This window comes from Azolla caroliniana, unplaced genomic scaffold (genome assembly GCF_043228905.1).
Source record: "Azolla caroliniana isolate FFs.n. ecotype wild unplaced genomic scaffold, voAzoCaro1.0.p SCAF_7, whole genome shotgun sequence".
In the NCBI taxonomy this organism is placed as follows: Eukaryota; Viridiplantae; Streptophyta; class Polypodiopsida; order Salviniales; family Salviniaceae; genus Azolla; species Azolla caroliniana.
In genome coordinates this window covers 19187455-19206104 of record NW_028230442.1, presented here as the reverse complement: position 1 = coordinate 19206104, position 18650 = coordinate 19187455, and the positions used below count along the sequence as shown (strand labels likewise).

The 18650-nt window shown below is 35.8% G+C and overlaps 2 protein-coding genes across 4 annotated transcripts; both read right to left on the bottom strand.

Annotated features, from left to right (window-relative positions):
* Positions 1-6787: 6787 nt before the first annotated feature.
* On the bottom strand, positions 6788-12011 carry LOC147862208 (uncharacterized). 3 transcript variants are annotated; one of them, XR_015530043.1, is made up of 3 exons: positions 11789-12011; positions 10442-10529; positions 8531-8638 (listed from the first exon to the last, which is right to left on the bottom strand). XR_015530043.1 is itself a non-coding variant. In XM_087322714.1 (2 exons), exon 2 carries the CDS (start codon positions 8168-8170, stop codon positions 7082-7084), a length of 1089 nt encoding a protein of 362 aa, XP_087178840.1. In that variant the 5' UTR covers positions 8171-8189; positions 11789-11955; the 3' UTR covers positions 6788-7081. The 3 variants fall into 3 exon arrangements, 2 of the variants coding, with proteins under 2 accessions (XP_087178840.1, XP_087178841.1); XM_087322714.1 differs by lacking the exons at positions 8531-8638; positions 10442-10529 and adding an exon at positions 6788-8189 and having other exon boundaries at positions 11789-11955; XM_087322715.1 differs by lacking the exons at positions 8531-8638; positions 10442-10529; positions 11789-12011 and adding exons at positions 6788-8189; positions 8457-8515.
* Positions 12012-16800: 4789 nt separating this feature from the next.
* On the bottom strand, positions 16801-18178 carry LOC147862207 (uncharacterized). Its single transcript, XM_087322366.1, has one exon. The coding sequence runs from the start codon at positions 18148-18150 to the stop codon at positions 16801-16803; it is 1350 nt and encodes a 449-aa protein (XP_087178492.1). The 5' UTR covers positions 18151-18178.
* Positions 18179-18650: the final 472 nt, after the last annotated feature.

Genomic DNA, 18650 nt, shown 5'->3' with positions numbered 1-18650 from the left:
AGGAGGAGGAGGAGGAGAGTAAGGGCGTTTCCTTTTCTTGTGGGTCATTGTGGGCAGTATTTGAGGGGGCTCCGATTAATCCGATTGGCTCCGATCAAGTCGATCGAATCGGATTGAATCGGTTTGGATATATCGAATCGGATCGAATCGGTTTGGATATATCGAATCGGCTTGGATCGGATCGGAATGGATCGATTGAATAGGATTGGATTGGATCGGATCGGACCAATGGATTCACCGGCAAAATGAGCCAAATCGGATTGTATTTGTGTGTCCAATGATCAAGGCACAAGCAGGGATGGGTCCTCATCGATGCGCCCCGAAATCGCCCAAACCTTCTCTTCGGAATTCTCCCCGAGGGTAGAGTTCGGACGAAGATCGCTCTTTAATGTGTGTACTTTGTTTTTTACGTTTTATAGGGCCAATGGTTTTGCACAACATTCATGGATGTTTTCAAACCTTAGCAAGAGCATTCACGATACAAAGATGCATGTGTGTCTCACTCATGTCTTTGATTAGTGCTTCCGATGAGGCTCCCAAACACTTTCAAAATCCAAACCAAACCTGACAAAGCCATATTTTACTACAACTTGCACCATGCAAATGGTACTTGAGTATATTGTGTACCAACAACGTGGTTAATTCAAATTTTGGATGGCTCGTGGAAATTTCCTTATACAAACTAATGGTGTGTGGTAATTTTCCTTATAATTTATCCACTAATCGCAACCAAGCTATTTACCTATTGACGCGATGTGTGGCATCAATATGTGATGTTTCGTTTGTATAGTTGTATGAGTCTATATCTGAAAAGGATGATGAACAAGTATAAATAATGAAAGAGTAGGTTCTGTATGATAATCAATGTCTTTGTCCAAAGTGTGGTATAATGCAAGAATGAACTTGTTTGCCAAAAACGCTTTATATGTCTTTGGATGCCAATCATTGACCCAATCCATGGTATAAAGATTTGGACATCACAATTTGGTTCAAACTACTAACATGGTATTTTTATCTTTAGAGTGGGGTATTATTATACATCCACATTTGTATCTAGTCCAACATAATAGTTATTACCCACCTAGAACCACCAAAGACCCAAATTAAAAAGTGAAATCAAAGGTAGTATCAAGTTTTCACTCGCCAAGTGAGAAGGAGGAGGAGGAGAGTAAGGGCGTTTCCTTTTCTTGTGGGTCATTGTGGGCGGTGTCTGAGGGGGCTCCGATTAATCGGATTGGCTCCGATCAAGTCGATCAAATCGGATCGAATCGGATTGGATATATCGGATCGGCTCGGCTCGGATCGGAATGGATCGATTGAATAGGATTGGATTGGATTGGATTGGATCAGATCAATGGATTCACTGGCAAAATGAGCCAAATCGGATTGTATTTGTGTGTCCAATGATCAGGGCACAAGCAAGGATGGGTCCTCATCGATGCGCCCTGAAATCGCCCAAACCTTCTCTTCGGAATTCTCCCGAATGTAGAGTTCGGACAAAGATTGCTCTTTAATGTGTGTACTTTGTTTTTTACGTTTTATAGGGCTAATGGTTTTGCACAACATTCATGGATGTTTTCAAACCTTAGCAAGAGCATTCATGATACAAAGATGCATGTGTGTCTCACTCATGTCTTTGATTAGTGCTTCCGATGAGGCTCCCAAACCCTTTCAAAATCCAAACCAAACCTGACAAAGCCATACTTGACTACAACTTGCACCATGCAAATGGTACTCAAGTATATTGTGTACCAGCAATGTGGTTCATTCAAATTTTGGATGGCTCGTGGAAATTTCCTTATACAAACTAATGGTGTGTTGTAATTTTCCTTATAATTTATCCACTGATCGCAATCAAGCTATTTACCTATTGACGCGATGTGTGGCATCAATATGTGATGATCCATTGATTGCAACCCAAGCCATTTAGCTATTGACACGATGTGTGGCATCAATATGTGATGTTTCGTTTGTATAGTTGTATGAGTCTATATCTGAAAAGGATGATGAACATGTATAAATAATGAAAGAGTAGGTTTTGTATGATAATCAATGTCTTTGTCCAAAGTGTGGTATAATGCAAGAATGAACTTGTTTGCCAATAAGGCTTTATATGTCTTTGGATGCCAATCATTGACCCAATCCATGGTATAAAGATTTGGACATCACAATTTGGTTCAACTACTAACATGGTATCTTTATCTTTAGAGTGGGGTATTATTATACATCCACATTTGTATCTAGTCCAACATAATAGTTATTACCCACCTAGAGCCACCAAAGACCCAAATAAAAAAGTGAAATCAAAGGTAGTATCAAGTCTTCACTTGCCAAGTGTTAAACAAGACTCAATGTTCACAATGGACATATTGACGGTTTGCAATGGTTGGAATGTCAATGCTTTTTGCAAGAACTTTATTGTTGTTGATTCCATTTCTAAACTTTTTCACAACGCATATTTCTTTAGAATAGGTTATTGGATCATCAATGTTAGAATCATGTGGCGTAGACTATAATTGTATGTAAACAGGAAGTAAGAGAACCATATAGAACCTCATTTGAGGTTAACAAGGATTAGGATAAGAAGAAACTTCACATTCACATTTTAACCATAACTAAAAAGTAGAAGACACACAACTCAACATACACGTAAGAAGATCTAATGTTACATGTTAACAAAAAAGTATGTGTTCATCTGCCCATTCACGCTTACTGTAAAACAAAACTCTCCAAGTGAAGATAACCATGGAAAACACTCAAAATAAAATGTTTCATTGGACATTTAGAGTAGAAAAAACTTTGTGACAAGATGGATAAACATAGAAAACAATGTCTTGAAAAACATGTCGGAATGTGTTATGCACTCATAACATAGGTGAGAGTAGGACACTAATATTGATTAGTATCTAAAAAAAATGTGTTATCCATATTTGAACCAAAAACTCTATTTATTTGATATAAAAAGTATATACTTCTCAAACTTAGCATGTAGGAAGATCAAAGTTAGTGACACACAAAAAACTTCTCCCTTTTTCCACACAATCCATATGTTGGGAAGAGAAAGTCATGTTGTGTTAATTTCTAGGATTTGGACAAAGATTGTGTATAATCTCAAAGGTTTGTTGGATAGTATAAAAGATAATACACAACTAGCGAAGCATACGCGATTGGAGTTTCATGCCATCTGAGAGATAGGTATATTTTATAGACAACTTTTTGGTAAGGTGGAGTGGTTTTATTCTATACCAAAGTATTTATTTAAGCAGATAGTTAGAATTTAGAAAAAAGGGAATCTGTGGTTTATCTTGTATGTATAGCCTTACGACATTTTCTAATACTAATGTAGTACCTTTTTTTGTAAAGAAGAAGTCATGTTGCATTAAAGTTTCAAACTCCTTAACAAATATGTTAGGAAGATGAAAGTCGTGTTATGAAGCATGCAAAGCATTTATTCTCATAGTGGATGCAATCTTATGGATACATTGTGGGGCAACCTAAAGAGTTTGATAATAAGAAGTCCGTATCAACAACCAAAGAAGAACAAAAACTAGGAAGTGTTTGAGGAAGAGGAGGACATGGAAGAAAAATACACTATGTAAAGTGATGAAAGACACATTAGTCAAGAAAGTGATGGTTGAAATCATAGTATGAATCATACTTACCATACGTGCATTCGGATTCGACAATGTTTCAATCATTCGAATATTGTAAACACCCTCAAAGTATGGCAAATACCATACTTTTGTATTCATGATTTATTATAAGGCAAGAAAGTTAAGGTAAAAAGTGCAAAAAAATGTAAGAATGCTTTGATAACATATGCATTTGTATGAAAAAGAATGTTTGCCAATGCATTTGAGTATATTACATACTATGGTTGTAATAGCGTTGTAGATTAAGATGTGGTGTCCGATTAGTAACGAGTATAGATTAACAAGTAGAGTATAGTTTAGAACCTCCACTTGAGATTAGTAAGGCAGATAGTGATAAAACCTCATGACTATAACATGTCATATTCAAGCATGAAGAGATCAACACTAGGGATTTCACTTACATGCATCTTTCAATTGCCACCCTTGAAAAACGCAAATCCAACTTTGATGCCCTAGATTCCTTCCTAGAGGTTACTTTCTTGGGTGATTGTTAATCTTTCTTGAACTTTAACAATGGTGATTGGATGAAATAATGGGAGGTAGGGTATCATGCAAATCCTTTTAGTGTACGAGGAGGGATTACCCTTGTTCGCATAACGACCTATTGCGTAACCAATATGAAAATCAAGTCATTTGGCATGTGGGATACTATTGATTGGGATGTAGTATTCGTGAAGATTGATGGACATATCAAAGGATGTCCATTTAGCTCCAAGCTTTTAAAATAGTAGAAGGATGAAGAGAAAGAAACTTAGAATCTCATAACTCTTTGTGCTCGCTGCTTAGAAAGCTTTCATTTAAGAGTTTTATTTCCACAATCATTAATTAAGCAAAACAATCTAGCAAAGCTATATCCTCTTAGCAAAGAAAGTGTTGGAATTGGAATAAAATCAGGATGTGATAAATAATCAAGAACACTTATTAAGCTTTAATGACATAGATGTCTTTATAGCATTGGGGCACATCAGTAACGCATATGGAGTAAAGTGACAAAGTTGGTAACCCCTAGTAATACTTGTGGCTCCTTTAGACAAAAATTATAATATTCATGATTGGATGTTAAAAAAAAGGCAGCATGGTTATTCTAATCGATAAAGTTAACACACATTCAAAATTTCAATCTATGGGTTGCTACAAACCTCATGGTTTCAAAAACACACAAACCCTTTTTCGACACTTAAAACAATGCATGGTCTTGGGGGAAATACAAACTTGTAGGTATGTATATGGAGGTCATGTCTTCAACTTACACAATGGAATTTCCTAAGGAGATGTGCATTGGGTGTTCTTCCCATTGGGTTCAATCTTCAAAAGAGAAGGATACCTTCATCAAATTGTGCCTAATCTGGTGCAAAACAAGAAACAACCTGTCACTTAATTATGGATTTGCCCACTCACCAAAGCATTTGTACAATGAATACTTATTTATCTTCCTTGAGCAATACCTTTTTGACAATCTCTATTTGATTGTCTACAAGTTAGGGACATCATTGTCAATCTTGCATTCATTACTTTGAGTGCTTCTAAGGACTTCTATGTCCACCCTTAGCATTTTATATATTTCTCACTATTATTTTGTGAGTTTTCGCGGCACATCTAGTTTTACCAGTAGTAATATGTCTTAGTAAAATAACAAAATTGGGAAATGGTGAAGATGCTTGCATTTATATTTGCTACAAAGCAGAAACTCATTTGCTCACATTCAAACTAGTCCCACACTAGCATTGTCTATTACTGAGTATCATTTACACGTGGGGTATATTTGTACGGCCAAATCCCAACAAAGAGGATTACAAGTCCTGATTCTTAAATCCCAATGGAACACTATCCTTCAAATATTGAAATATATTGAGGAATTTGTATTACTGGACAAATTTGAGAATAAAATAAAGTCACTTTCTACAATAAAATATTATTGCACAAACAAAGACATGGAATTGGACATGAGGCGGTCATATTTTACCATAACAATGTTAAGTGTCAAGATTCATAAAACAATTTTACTCTTCTATTGATAGAAAGGCAATCATATTGAATATGACGTCCATTATTTCAAAGCAAACATTCCCTCCTTTCACCAAATATGTTAACTTACATACATGCAACTGTTTCAAATATACTCATACATGCATACATGCCCATATGGACTTTAATTATGTTATGTCCTTATGACATTGTGGTATCTTTGAGGTCATAGGGCCATTTCAATATTATTTCTTGCCTCATATGTACCTACCCATATAGTCATTATTGTACTATGACTATATGATGTTATGACATCTTTGAGGTCACAAGGCCATTTCAACATTATTTCTTTTATGTTAGAATAAAGAATTAACAAGATGACTCTGATGGAACTAAGATTTATCAAATATCCCATATCATAGGATGATGATGATATTAAGAGATAAAGGATTACTCTATGGATGTCGAATTCCCATCCCTAGAACTAGGAATGCTTAATGCCTTGAACTAATAATAATAACTATATAAATCCGTCAAGCTAGCATAATACCTCACATGTAAAACACACATTTGCGACACATATCGTGTATTTCATCGAATTTCTTGTCTATTAACTAATTTGGGACTCATCACGATTTCCTTATTTTATAATTAAGATAATTATCCTCTTCAAATTTTCAAAGTAGGTAATCGAACTATCAACATCGTCATCATCATTGACATCATCAAAACTATTTCTCCTAAACATGATTCACCACAATCACTCAAAAAGCGCCAAGCCACTCGTCCTACATACTGACTTCAAACTTTTATATGCTTAAGAGAATACTTAGGCATCATTTCCTTTGCAAGAATGCTACACTATTTTGGCCAACTTAACGAACCATTATGAAACACGTGAACTCTAAAGTGGAGCATATCATTATAAATAACTAACAATACCTCACATACCTCACATCCATCAAAACTTCATAAAAGAAAGGTAAGACCTTGAAATGAATGCTTATCTCTGCATTTTGAACTACCAATCTCAAATGCATGACGTGCAAATGACTGTTAATAATCAAAATAGCTCAATGTGGGATGGTAAATGCAATTTCTTATACATTCATCGTAACACAACTCAGGAAACATTGGAATAGCTATATTCTTTAATGTAAGTACTATGCGACAAAGTTGAAACTTTTGTTTATCAATGGAGCAAGCATTATATCTTTTTATCCAGTTCCTCTCTCTGCATGGTTATTCCACATATCAGAGTCCTGGAATGAAAATTTACAATATCAAGGGCATTGCAGCAGTTTTGTAAAAAGGCAAGCCCATTCTACACACTATTTAACATCTATTCTACTTGCACACTCTATTATTTCACGGTGCATATATATTTATATCACATGATCCTGGTACACAAAAACAACAATATATCTATTAACTAAAAATGACAACCCTTGGCCGATATCTCCCTATTCAAGCATAGTTTCATCAAGCGGAAGATGCCGATTGAACCATTCAAAGATTTCATTTGCTTGTGAGCTTGTCATTTCGTGATAGCCATAAGCAACATTCAGCAGTTCTTGTAAATGCCGTTCCCACTTTCTCAACTCGGCTTCCGGCATCGCATTCCTTACTTTAAGATGCTTCATCCAATCTATCGAACGCCCATCTTTGGTCATTATACTATTTCGATCGAGTATGCTACTCCCTCTTAATGCATAATAAATACGATACGATGTCTTCACATCCATACCAGGGATTCTTATAAACAGTTGAGGTGTGACAGGAATCTGATAACACTTCACCTCCGCAGCTTCTACACCTTTGCTTTCAAGGAGTGATACTGCATCTTTAATTAAACTAGCTCTCCTCTTATCCTTGGCCATATGTACAAACAATGTTGGTGGATAGTCTGGTTTTACTTGCATTCCTTTGAATTTCCCTTCAGAAACCATGATAACTAGAGAGCTGAATTTGTACTCTTCGGCCAATGCTGAGATGAAGAATCCACCAGAGGATGAGCCAAGAGCCACTACCGGGAGACTTTTAAGTCCTTCTTTCATGATCCAAGAGGAGAGTATATTAAGAACTTCTTTCTTATCGGCCTTTAAACCCCAACACTCTCTTGTGCTAGATATGGCAATGACCGCATATCCTTTAGTTATTGCATGAAAAACAATGGTTCTCTCTTCAGGAAGACCAATACATTCAGCACAATTTTCACTCTTATCCCAGAAGAAGGTTGCTCGGCCATAGCATCCATGCGCAATAAAAAGGATGGCTTTAGGAGATGATGGAATTTGCCAAACAATTTGCGTGGATTGTATGTACTCTAGATTCCCTGAGAGAATGGTCATGGAGTTATCCTCCCATACAACTTTCCTTGATGTAGAGAGGAGAGGATGCCATGAAGAACATAGTAAAATAATCGGAGCAAGTATTAAAACTGTGACTGCTAGCACAAATTTATGGCAGCAGGATGTATTCTCCCAGCAAAGAGAATATGAAATACTTTGGGCAGATAGATGGCAAGAGACACTTCGAATCTGTCCTACCATTGTATTAGCAATTAATCTTCTGCAGAAACCATAATATAATCCTTCAGATTCCAAATAATCACACTCCATATTTCGGAGCCAAAAAGAGGTGCTTTACACAAACAATATAAATACTGTTGTACCATATAGACTACATTACCAACCAGCATACTGAAAGACAAGGAAGGGAATTATAAACTCATAACTAAGATTTTCTTGAACTGAGGACACTATACATGGAACTAGTAAGTAAGAATATTTTGACTACATATCATTTTAAAAACACAAAGTGAGATAAGAGTTTGACCTTTAACGTTCTTGGCAGTCATATATCATCGTCACTTCTTATCTCATTGTATAAAGTTCCTGTAAAACAATTTAATGTGGTTCAATAAATAAAAAATGGACCTTTGTCATAATTTCATCTTGGGAAAAACTTGGAAATGCTCCTGTTTTTCTTCTTTATTTCCCCAAATGCCCTTTTTCAACCTCTAAAAGAGAGGATGAGGGAATGAATTGACAATAGGAACGCTCAAATAGCACTTTGAGCAAGGGCACATTTTTGGGGAAATAAAGAAAAACTGGGGATTATTTCCTTTTTATCATACTGACAAGGTTAAGAGCTAATGCATCTTCTTCATGGTGTGCAAATGCAAGAAAACCTATGCAAGAGTGGATAAGTCCATATATAGTAATGTTGATAATGTTGTAGCATTCCAAGAACATCTACAGAGATCTATCCATCTCTCCTCTATCAATCTGTCTAGGAGCAATGTTTAAGTAGCTTGCAGGTTATTATTCTAAAACTTTTGTCACCTACAGCAGAAAATCTTTATTTAAGTAATAATCTAGAAACTTCATTCAAAGTACTACAAATAATTTTCAATGGATCTCAATTTTATAAGGTTCTTATTAAATTAGCATTACATCTAAAGGTATAGGTCCTGCGGCAATATTCTTGAGAATAAATATCTTCTCTTTGAGATTATGTTGAATTCAAAGTGTAATTCTTTGTGAATATTTTTACAAACAAAAACTTGAAGAGATCTTGAACTTGGTATATAAGTACGTTAATGGGAAGACCAAAGGTTCCTATATGACAATTAAAAAAAAAAGGATTATTATTACTCACATTGTCAGCTTCAAGGTTTTTAAGAATAAACAGACTTTTCCAAAGATTCTTCTAACTCTGAATAATTCCCTTTTCCATATAAATATTTTTGTATATGCATTCATGCATGTTAAAAATTAAATTGGAGAGCTAGTCAAATTGCAATCTGAAAAATAAAACATTTAACATTCCATTCTCAATGTGGATGCCCTTTTTGACTAATTAAGATACATCAAGTGACATGCTTATGAATCATATACAAAGAGTTAATTATAGCCAAATTGCTGATACAGCAGAATATGGACTAGATCCTAAGGATTCCTTTGTCTATAAGACTGGTGATGCCTAAGGGGAAGTGCAAATTTCTTCATAAGCATCATTGAACTTTAAAACTCGAATAGAAAATAGATCGTAAGTTGGTCTCTAACAGATAAAAATAAATAAATAAATTTAACGATGATATTATAAAGCAAGATTACCAAAACTCAAAATATTTTCTAAGAAACGTAAAGGTTGTCAAAATATCCATACCTTAAGTGGTATTAAAAACCTCAAATCATAGAATCCTGATAAATTACTTACTAAGACAACCAAATATAGGACTTCTCTTTGCCTGTCAAGATCTTATCTCCTTTGCCTATACTCTCCTACAATCCACCACTGCAGTTACAACCTGAATACTTGTCATAAGACCCCTTTATTTGAGTTTATAATCTTGGTCATGTCCTCTCATTTTATATGGGGAGACTACAACAAAAATCATGCTTACTCTAAGAAACGCATTTTGTTTAATTTTCCTTGCTACTACAATACTTCCAATATTTTACCTTTCTAAAGTATTATCAATAACCTAACCCTGAGCTCTAAACTTAAAGTTGTTGGTCTTTGACTTTTAGCATTGAAATTTCAGTCCATTATATACATTTAACTCTATTTTTCTCAAAATGTTCCTTTTGAGATTGTCGTTATATTTTCTTTTCAGAGTTCACTAACAAGGAAAACAAAAAATTCACATTCTGAGTGCATCTTCGCATCAGCAGGATGCATGAGATAAACACAACAGGTAATTTTATGAGAATGGACATTCTACTCTTCATAAATTTATGCTAAAAAATACACATTCTCTGCAAGTTGCATACAAAATATTGGGAAATTGCAGCTGCAAACTATAAAGTACTCACATATGTGTATGCTGACATTGCAAATTTGTTGATCCAAAGCTTTGACCTCTCATGAAACGTAGTGATCAAGACAAATAAGTTATAAGCACTGAAAATGGCATTAAATGGAAAGCAGTTAGGCTTGTTATCAAAACTAGAAGATAAATATATTCTTATTTTATCCTACTTAATGTTATAGTCCGTTCACAATTCACATGCATGCTCTCTTATATGAAGATAATTGTATCTTAAATGCTGTATCAATATATAGTCGTATTCTTGAATTGTGAATGGATTTGCTGAACATATCAACATGTTAAGAAGAATATAACACCACAATTCTTCACAAAGCAATATTCAAACAATTCCCAAATTACTTCCAAAGAACGGAAATCCTGAAAATTTCTTGCATATTCTAATGATTATGATATCTCTAATGCTGATCTCGAACAGAAACTCAAGAATAGACCAAATGCAAATGTTAACCATGCAAAATGTAATGCATAAGAATAAGTACGGACACAAACAGAGTCATTTTAATAGCTTCACTGTAAGAACTTAGCAAATTCAACACTAAGTAACGCTAGTTATGGAACTAAATTAACAAAATAAATTCATTTTTTTGGCATTGTGTTAACATTGCAATTGAAATGAAAGCACCTACAATAGAACTAGAAGAAGACACAGAAAGGACAAAAAATTAAAGCACCTACATTGACGTTTCCATTCAAGATTGCGAGGATGAGAATGATTTATGGTTCGAGACAAGCAAGTTAGAGTTGCATGATTAACAACACTGGCGTCTGCCCCCTTTGTTTCACTGAAGAGAATTGACGAACTGAAGCATAACGGACAAACGTAATACTACTTGTCTACGTTTTCATTTTTGGTCAAATGAGAAAGGAATAGAGGAAAAAGAAAAAAATCGTGAGCAAAACGAGTTTGGATTGGATATAGTTAAACAGGAAATAACAGAATGTTACGCATTTCCGTTTAAAACTTTAGGTATGGCATAACCATTAGAGACACGCAGAGAGAGAGAGGGGGGGAACAAGAAGAAGAGAAACAAAACCGACTCTGGTTTCCCTCTTTCCAATTGGAAAAACAAGACAGTCATGGAGCGACCTTCTTTAACGGGCCACTAATTCCGCCATTTTCTCCCCACTGATTAATTAGAACCAAATCACAAAGAAGAAGAAGAAGATGATGATGATGAAGAAGAAGCAGAAGAAGAAGGAAACGTGAAATAAACGAAACGTTGAAGGTTAAAGATTAGCGATGGCGATGGCGATATATTAGATAGATAGATAGATAGATACGAATTCAGGAACTCATTTGAGAGAGAGAGAGAGAGAGAGAGAGACTTACAAGTGATGAAACGTCGAGATCGAAGGGTAAGGAAAGAGAGAAGAGAACCATGTTCTTGTGCGCACCAACGTCTTTGTTCAAATTCATTCCGAATCAATGCCAAGCTCGCTCTCTCTCTCTCTCTCCTTCTCTCCACGTCTGTCTGCGAATCCTTGCCTGCCTGCCTGCCTGTGTATGTATGTATGTATGTTTTGCAGGTGCGTGAAGGAAAGAGAGAGCGAGGGAGGGAGGGATGGAGGGGGGTGTATGAAATAGAGTAGGTGTGTGCAGAAAGAAAGAAAGAAAGCAAGAAAGAGAGAGAGAGAGAGAGAGAGAGAGTATGTGTGTGTGTGTGCAGAGAGAGAGAAGGTACGATATGTGTGTGTGTGTGTAGAGAGAGAATGTGTGTGTGTGTGCAGAGAGAGATTGTGTGTGTGTGTGTGCAGAGAGAGAGAATGTACATGTGTGCAGAGAGAGAGAAGGTACGAGATGTGTGTGTCTGTGTGTAGAGAGAGAATGTGTGTGTGTGTGCAGAGAGAGATTGTGTGTGTGTGTGCGCGTGTATGTACGCAGAGAGAAGGTGTGAGTGTGTGTGTGCGTACAGTGAGAGAGAGAGAGAGAGTGTGTGTGTGTGTGTGTGTGCAGAGAGAGATTGTGTGTGTGTGTGTGCAGAGAGAGAGAATGTACATGTGTGCAGAGAGAGAGAAGGTACGATATGTGTGTGTCTGTGTGTAGAGAGAGAATGTGTGTGTGTGTGCAGAGAGAGATTGTGTGTGTGTGTGTGCGTGTGTGTACGCAGAGAGAAGGTGTGAGTGTGTGTGTGCGTACAGTGAGAGAGAGAGAGAGAGAGAGTGTGTGTGTGTGTATTTCTGTGTTCTTTTTTGGTGAAGTAGAAAGGAATCTCTGTGAGAGTACATCATAATATCAAATAATTAACATAACAATACATGTGGCATATGTAATATGTATATACAAATCACACAAAGAGAGAGAGAGAGAGAGAGAGAGAGAGACATACACACATAGAGAAGGACTTAGGACACCGCCATGAAAGTCAAGGGTTAAAAACATTTATGATCATATATGTACAGATGTTCTTATAGAGAGTCGAGTCATTAGACACACACTCATGCGTTCGGATGCCCTCACGTTTCAACAGGGGCATGGGCTTGCTCAGACACTGTTTCTAACCGTCACCACTTTCTCGAATCAATCTACACTTTTCTACTTGTCCACTGCGCCACCGTGGCAGTGCTTGCAATGCTTGTGTTTTTTTAAGTTATTGTATGTGTTATAACCTCACGACACTTACACAACCAACTAATTAATTGTTTGCAGTTCTTCGCCTCGATAATAATTGACCATTTGTCATTTCATTCTCTTACATTTTAAAAAAGAGGTTCAACCCCGGTGTGTATCCACCTGTGATCATATGTGCATATGTGATTCCAATGACCTAACGTCCGTACTCTATAAGATGCACTTTTGGGGCATCTTTGTGTTCTTAAAGTACACATTATGACCAAATCCCTCTTCCATGACAAACATGAATTCAACATGGTGGCATTGGGAGGAGCATAGAAAGGTGCTCCATTGACCTTACTCAAATATCATGAATCTTCCATACGATCCATGATGGATAGTGTATCACTACACTTGCTTTATTTCAAATCATAACCACACCCACAAGTATGTGTATTGATGTAGATAAGAACTTGTATATTTCATCACGTGATTGTGGTTTTCTTGTAGACACTCTCTATGTGCTTATAAGTGAGCAAAAGCTAGCCCAAGCCATAAAACACAGTGAAATTGCACATTGGATGTTGTGTTCTATGTAGGACAAACCTCATAGATAATCGATTGACCTGGCTCTTCGATGTTCCCGTTAGCTTTCATAGGAAATAGTATTTGTGATTAATTCCTTCCCTCAACAATTTAGCATAATGTATGTATGAGTATGAGGGAGATAACAGTTGAAATTCTTAATAATATCAATACCTCCTTTTGGGAATGTATATACGAGTATCTATTTCATACGGACAAAAAGAAATGTTATATTGAACCTCATTATCTTGTTAGTGTAAATTGTTAAAAAACGTAGGGCAACAAAGAGTGTAGGTTGTCAATTTTTAATCATCCTTGTTTTTGAAGAAATAAGGAGAAAAGTGTGAATGAAAGGCATGAGTAGGCATTGAGAATTTGCAAGTGTATTCCATGACTGAAATTTGGATTTTCGAGGGGATTTGGAAAGTAAGGATTAAAGATGTAGCATAAGTCGAACACACATGACAATGAGTGAAAAATAAAGTACATGTAAAAGGTTGTTTTAGTGGACGAATGGGCCATGCATTTGCTTAATTTTTTTAAAAGTAAGCAACTAACAATGGACAACAATTATTTGTTGGGGTCGCAATCTGGTAGTGGCATGGCATTCTGAGCTCGTTGCACCCAACCCATAGACATCATTTACTTTTTCATCATTATCTCAACATTCTTCTCCATGTCAATGATCTATCTATTATTTTTGTATCCAACTATGTCTTCCCCATGTCAAGGTAAAACCCTCTAATGTGTTGTACGACAAGGTAATGTAAAGACAACTTGCCAAAGAACAAGGTACTTGTAAATCTCCCACGGCTAAACTGCCATATCTTTTTCAACCCGTAAGTATATATGTTGTGGTACTTCATGGAGATCACAAAAAATAAACACATTTCTCATATTTTAAGAATATCATAGATCCTAATATTTGAGGCCATCAAACACTACCTTATACAATAAAAAGGATACAACTTTGCCACTGTGTGCAAAACCCAATTGAAAGGGTGACAAAGTTTTCCTAATTAATGATAACCAAAGTTAGGATATAACAATCCCAGTGGTTGTAGAAGTGGGCATGTAATAAATATGCAGTTGACATCCTCCTCAATCTATATATAGGAAGAGTGTGCCCCATTCCAAACATGGTAGAGTTTTAAATCAATCACCAAACACAACCTAATTGCCCACCATTGTCATCACGTGTCAACCATTCAACACCACCATCATACGTGTAAACTAATGTGTTATGCAAGAGATGCCTCCGACACCAAGCAAGATTGACCTCCAATAAACTTCTGATAGATGCCGTTGGTGTGTACCATGAGTATCAAATTGGAATTCATAGGACTACTTCTTTATTAATGGAAGTTAGAACAATAGCATACACTTATTTGCTTGCTTAAGAAGAGACAATTACACTTAGAAGATTATGATTAGAAAATATACCTCAACAATGTTGTTCTCCCTAAGAGACAACGAATAGCTTATGTACAATTACCTTAATAGATAAGATAATGAGAGTTGAGAACTTAATAATTGGTAGAGAGTAATAATTGAATTACAAAGGTGGACATAGTAAAATGGATATAATGATTTTTAGCTCAGAATTCGTGTTTGCATTTATCTGTATTACAAAAACATTTTATACAAATGGGAGATGTGTATTGAATGCCACCTCTCTCATAACTCTCCTTGACTTAAATGCATATTATTCTACTCCATTCATGGTGTCACATAGTCACACAAAGCGAAATTATGTTCAAGAAGTACTATTTTTTTCTAAGACTTAATATTTTTTTTTTCCCAAAAAGAAGCTACTTCTCATTAGTTTTAGTGGGAAACCTCTATGTAAGGTGAAAACCCACAATTTAACGATGGCAAACACATAATGCGTTGAGTAGACACCGGGAAGTTCCTTTTTTTTCCCAAAAAAGAGCTACTTTCCTATTAGTTAGGAGAGATTTTTACAGAAACACTATACAAGAAAACGGGGAATCACCCCTCGACTGAGTTCAAGAATATGAGACTACATACATCCTATCTTACTTTCTACTTGATGTAAGTAGGTATCTAGAGCTATAAACTAGTTGTAATCATCGCTGGCCAGCATGAGCATGATCCTCTAGCCTACAACGGAGGGAGGGTGGGAGGTGAGTAGGAAACAACCTGCATGGGGGTTGGTAGTTCCACCTTGGGCCGTTTCCTCCTTGCATCACCATTGGCGCGTTCCTCCGTTATTGCCAAAAGCGTAAGCGACCAGTGACCAAGTCGTCGGAGTAGACATTGGGAAGTTCTTAATAACACTCAAAGTTAAGAATGCGTGTTTGAAGTGGGATCTCCCAAAGTTGAAAACAACAAATAGACATAGTTTTGGGGGATTTTTGAAACTAAATTCTCGTGGTTCCATAATAAGCGTTATCATAATCATACCAAATATCTTTGCTAAGGACTTCAATCAATGATGCCCTCCATATATATCATGAACCTTATCCAATAAGCTATAATCTATACAATACATTTATAATATTTATAATACATATTCTAACTAGTAACAGTGGACACTGGGAAGTTCTTAATAACACTCGAAGTTAAGAATGCAGGTTTGAAGTGGGATCTCCCAAAGTTGAAAACAACAAATAGACATAGTTTTGGGATTTTTCAAGGACCCTAAATTCTTGTGGTTCCATAACAAGCGTTATCATATAATCATACCAAATGTCATACATTTTGCTAAGGACTTAAATCCATGACCCCCTCCATATACAGGGCCTGAATTTGACGGGTTAGTCTTAAAGTTTTTTGACGGGCATTTTTTAAAGATGTATGTCATATGACGTAAGAGTGCAAAAATTAACATGTCATTTGACATACAAATTTCTTATAATGAAAAGCTCTATATGATGCTTCATTATTATACATTTTATTACTATAGAAGGTACACAAATAGACACAACTACCTCGCAAAGATAATGAAATACAGAAAATAAATATCGTGTTAATGTTTTTTTTTTACCAAAAAAGTGTTAATGTTTTTTAAGCCAAAGTACAAACTATATATGTATCCATAATCATAATTCATTCTTGCAAAGTGGATACAATAAGCTTCAAACAAATAATCATACAAATCGAATACTTAATCATCATATATTTCTTAAAGCCCAAAAAACACAAAAAAATGTTTATCATACCGGGACTCCTCATACTTATTACTAAGCATTGTTCAATGATACTATCCTTCTCTCTTTCTCTTCAAACCAAAGGTTAAATATATCCCTCCAACAAATGTTTGATGTCTCTTGAGCATTCAAGGATATAAACATCAAAGCATCTAAAGTTTCCAAAGATAAACCATTTCTAATATCATTTTTTATGATATTTTGACGTGAAAAGCCTCGTTCACATGCAGCTGTACTAATAGGAATAGTCATACATAGTTGCCACAATTGCATAATACCCGGAAATAATTGCCACCAAGATTGTGCTTTGCAACAAATATCCCATGCATCATGCATTCCTCTTCCTTTAGCAATTCTCACAAGCATACCAACAAAATCTTCTCGTTCATTGAAGCATCTTTTCATGTCAACAATTTGCCTATCAATGTTAAACTTCCCAATAAGTTTGTGCATCCATTCCTTTGTCTTTTTCTCTCTTTCATTTTCCTCAATGGGATATGAAGATGGATTAAACAACTTGATAGCATTGAAAAATGTAACATCCGGGAAACGATTGTTTAAGGCATCAATAACATGTTGGACAAAAGTTTTTCCAATTCTAATGCATTCATCCAAACTACCATTTTCCGCATTACCATTAAACATATTCAAGTTAGAATCATTATCTTCATTCTCACTATCAAGACCACTCATTATTCTTGATCGATTTGCTACCTCCTTTGGGTTTGGAATCGGTATAAACTTCAATGGATGTGAATGAGTAACACTATCACATCGAATATATATGAGTATGCCATCTTTCACATTCGATAAAAAGCTTGCAAGAAACATAGACCCGGTGCCAAATGTTTCACACGATAAATATCTTCTTCGAAGTTTCTCATGGATCAAATCCAAGTGAACACCAAGCATAGTTACATCCATTAATTCCCTTTGGAATTGCTCATTTAATTTATTTAATTCCACAAGAATATCTGCCAATAGGTGCAACATAAATTGCACTTGGAATATAGTAGCATACTCGTACCATTTTTTCTCATGTTTTTCCCATTGTTCTAAAATTGCGGGCATAAGTGTAACTAGTCTCTCCATTACTTGGCCTCGAGATAACCATCTTATGGAGTGAATTTTAAGCACCTTCAAATCACCCTTACCATGTCGTTTCATTATCTCTTTTAGCTCCTTGTGTCTATTAGTTGACTTTCCCAACCAAGAGTATACTTTATTTGCAAATACATCAAGGAAGCTAAACACATGGGCATGAGACATTATATATGCATCTTTTATGGCAAGTGCTTCACGATGTGCAATGCAATGTACTCCCAAAATATTAGGCATCATGGATTGAAACTTAGAAATTGCACCATTGTTCTTCCCTATCATAGATGATGCCCCATCACTTGCAAAAGCCACAAGTTTTTTTAAATCTAAATTGCTCTCCAAAATGAATTCATTGATAGACTTGTAGATACCTTCAGCTTTCACATTTTCCACCGGAAGAAGTCGCGCAAATTTACAATGTGGCTCCCCTTTGCCACCTTCACTTAAGTACAATACATAGATAATGAGGTGTTTTTCCAATGTACGATCAGTGCTTTCATCAATCAAGATGGAGAAAAATGGACTTCCACGAATTTCATCATACAAGAGTTTCCTTGTGTGGTTCTTAATGGCCATTAAGAATTCTCTTGCAGATTTAGCATTAGCATAAGCACCATATTCTTTTGAGGCAGGGGCGTTTGGAGTACCAAGTTCTCTTTGTAACATACATTGTTTTACATATTTCTCTAATGGAATATCATTGCAAGCATGAAAATGAACCAACTTCATGCATAAAAGTATCCTCTCATATTCTAAATGCATGATTTCTGAAATTTTGTCAT

Coding starts and splice junctions, on each gene's coding strand:
- LOC147862208 (XM_087322714.1), bottom strand. CDS start 8,170: ATGGTAGGACAGATTCGAAGTGTCTCTTGCCATCTATCTGCCCAAAGT.
- LOC147862207 (XM_087322366.1), bottom strand. CDS start 18,150: ATGATAGGGAAGAACAATGGTGCAATTTCTAAGTTTCAATCCATGATG.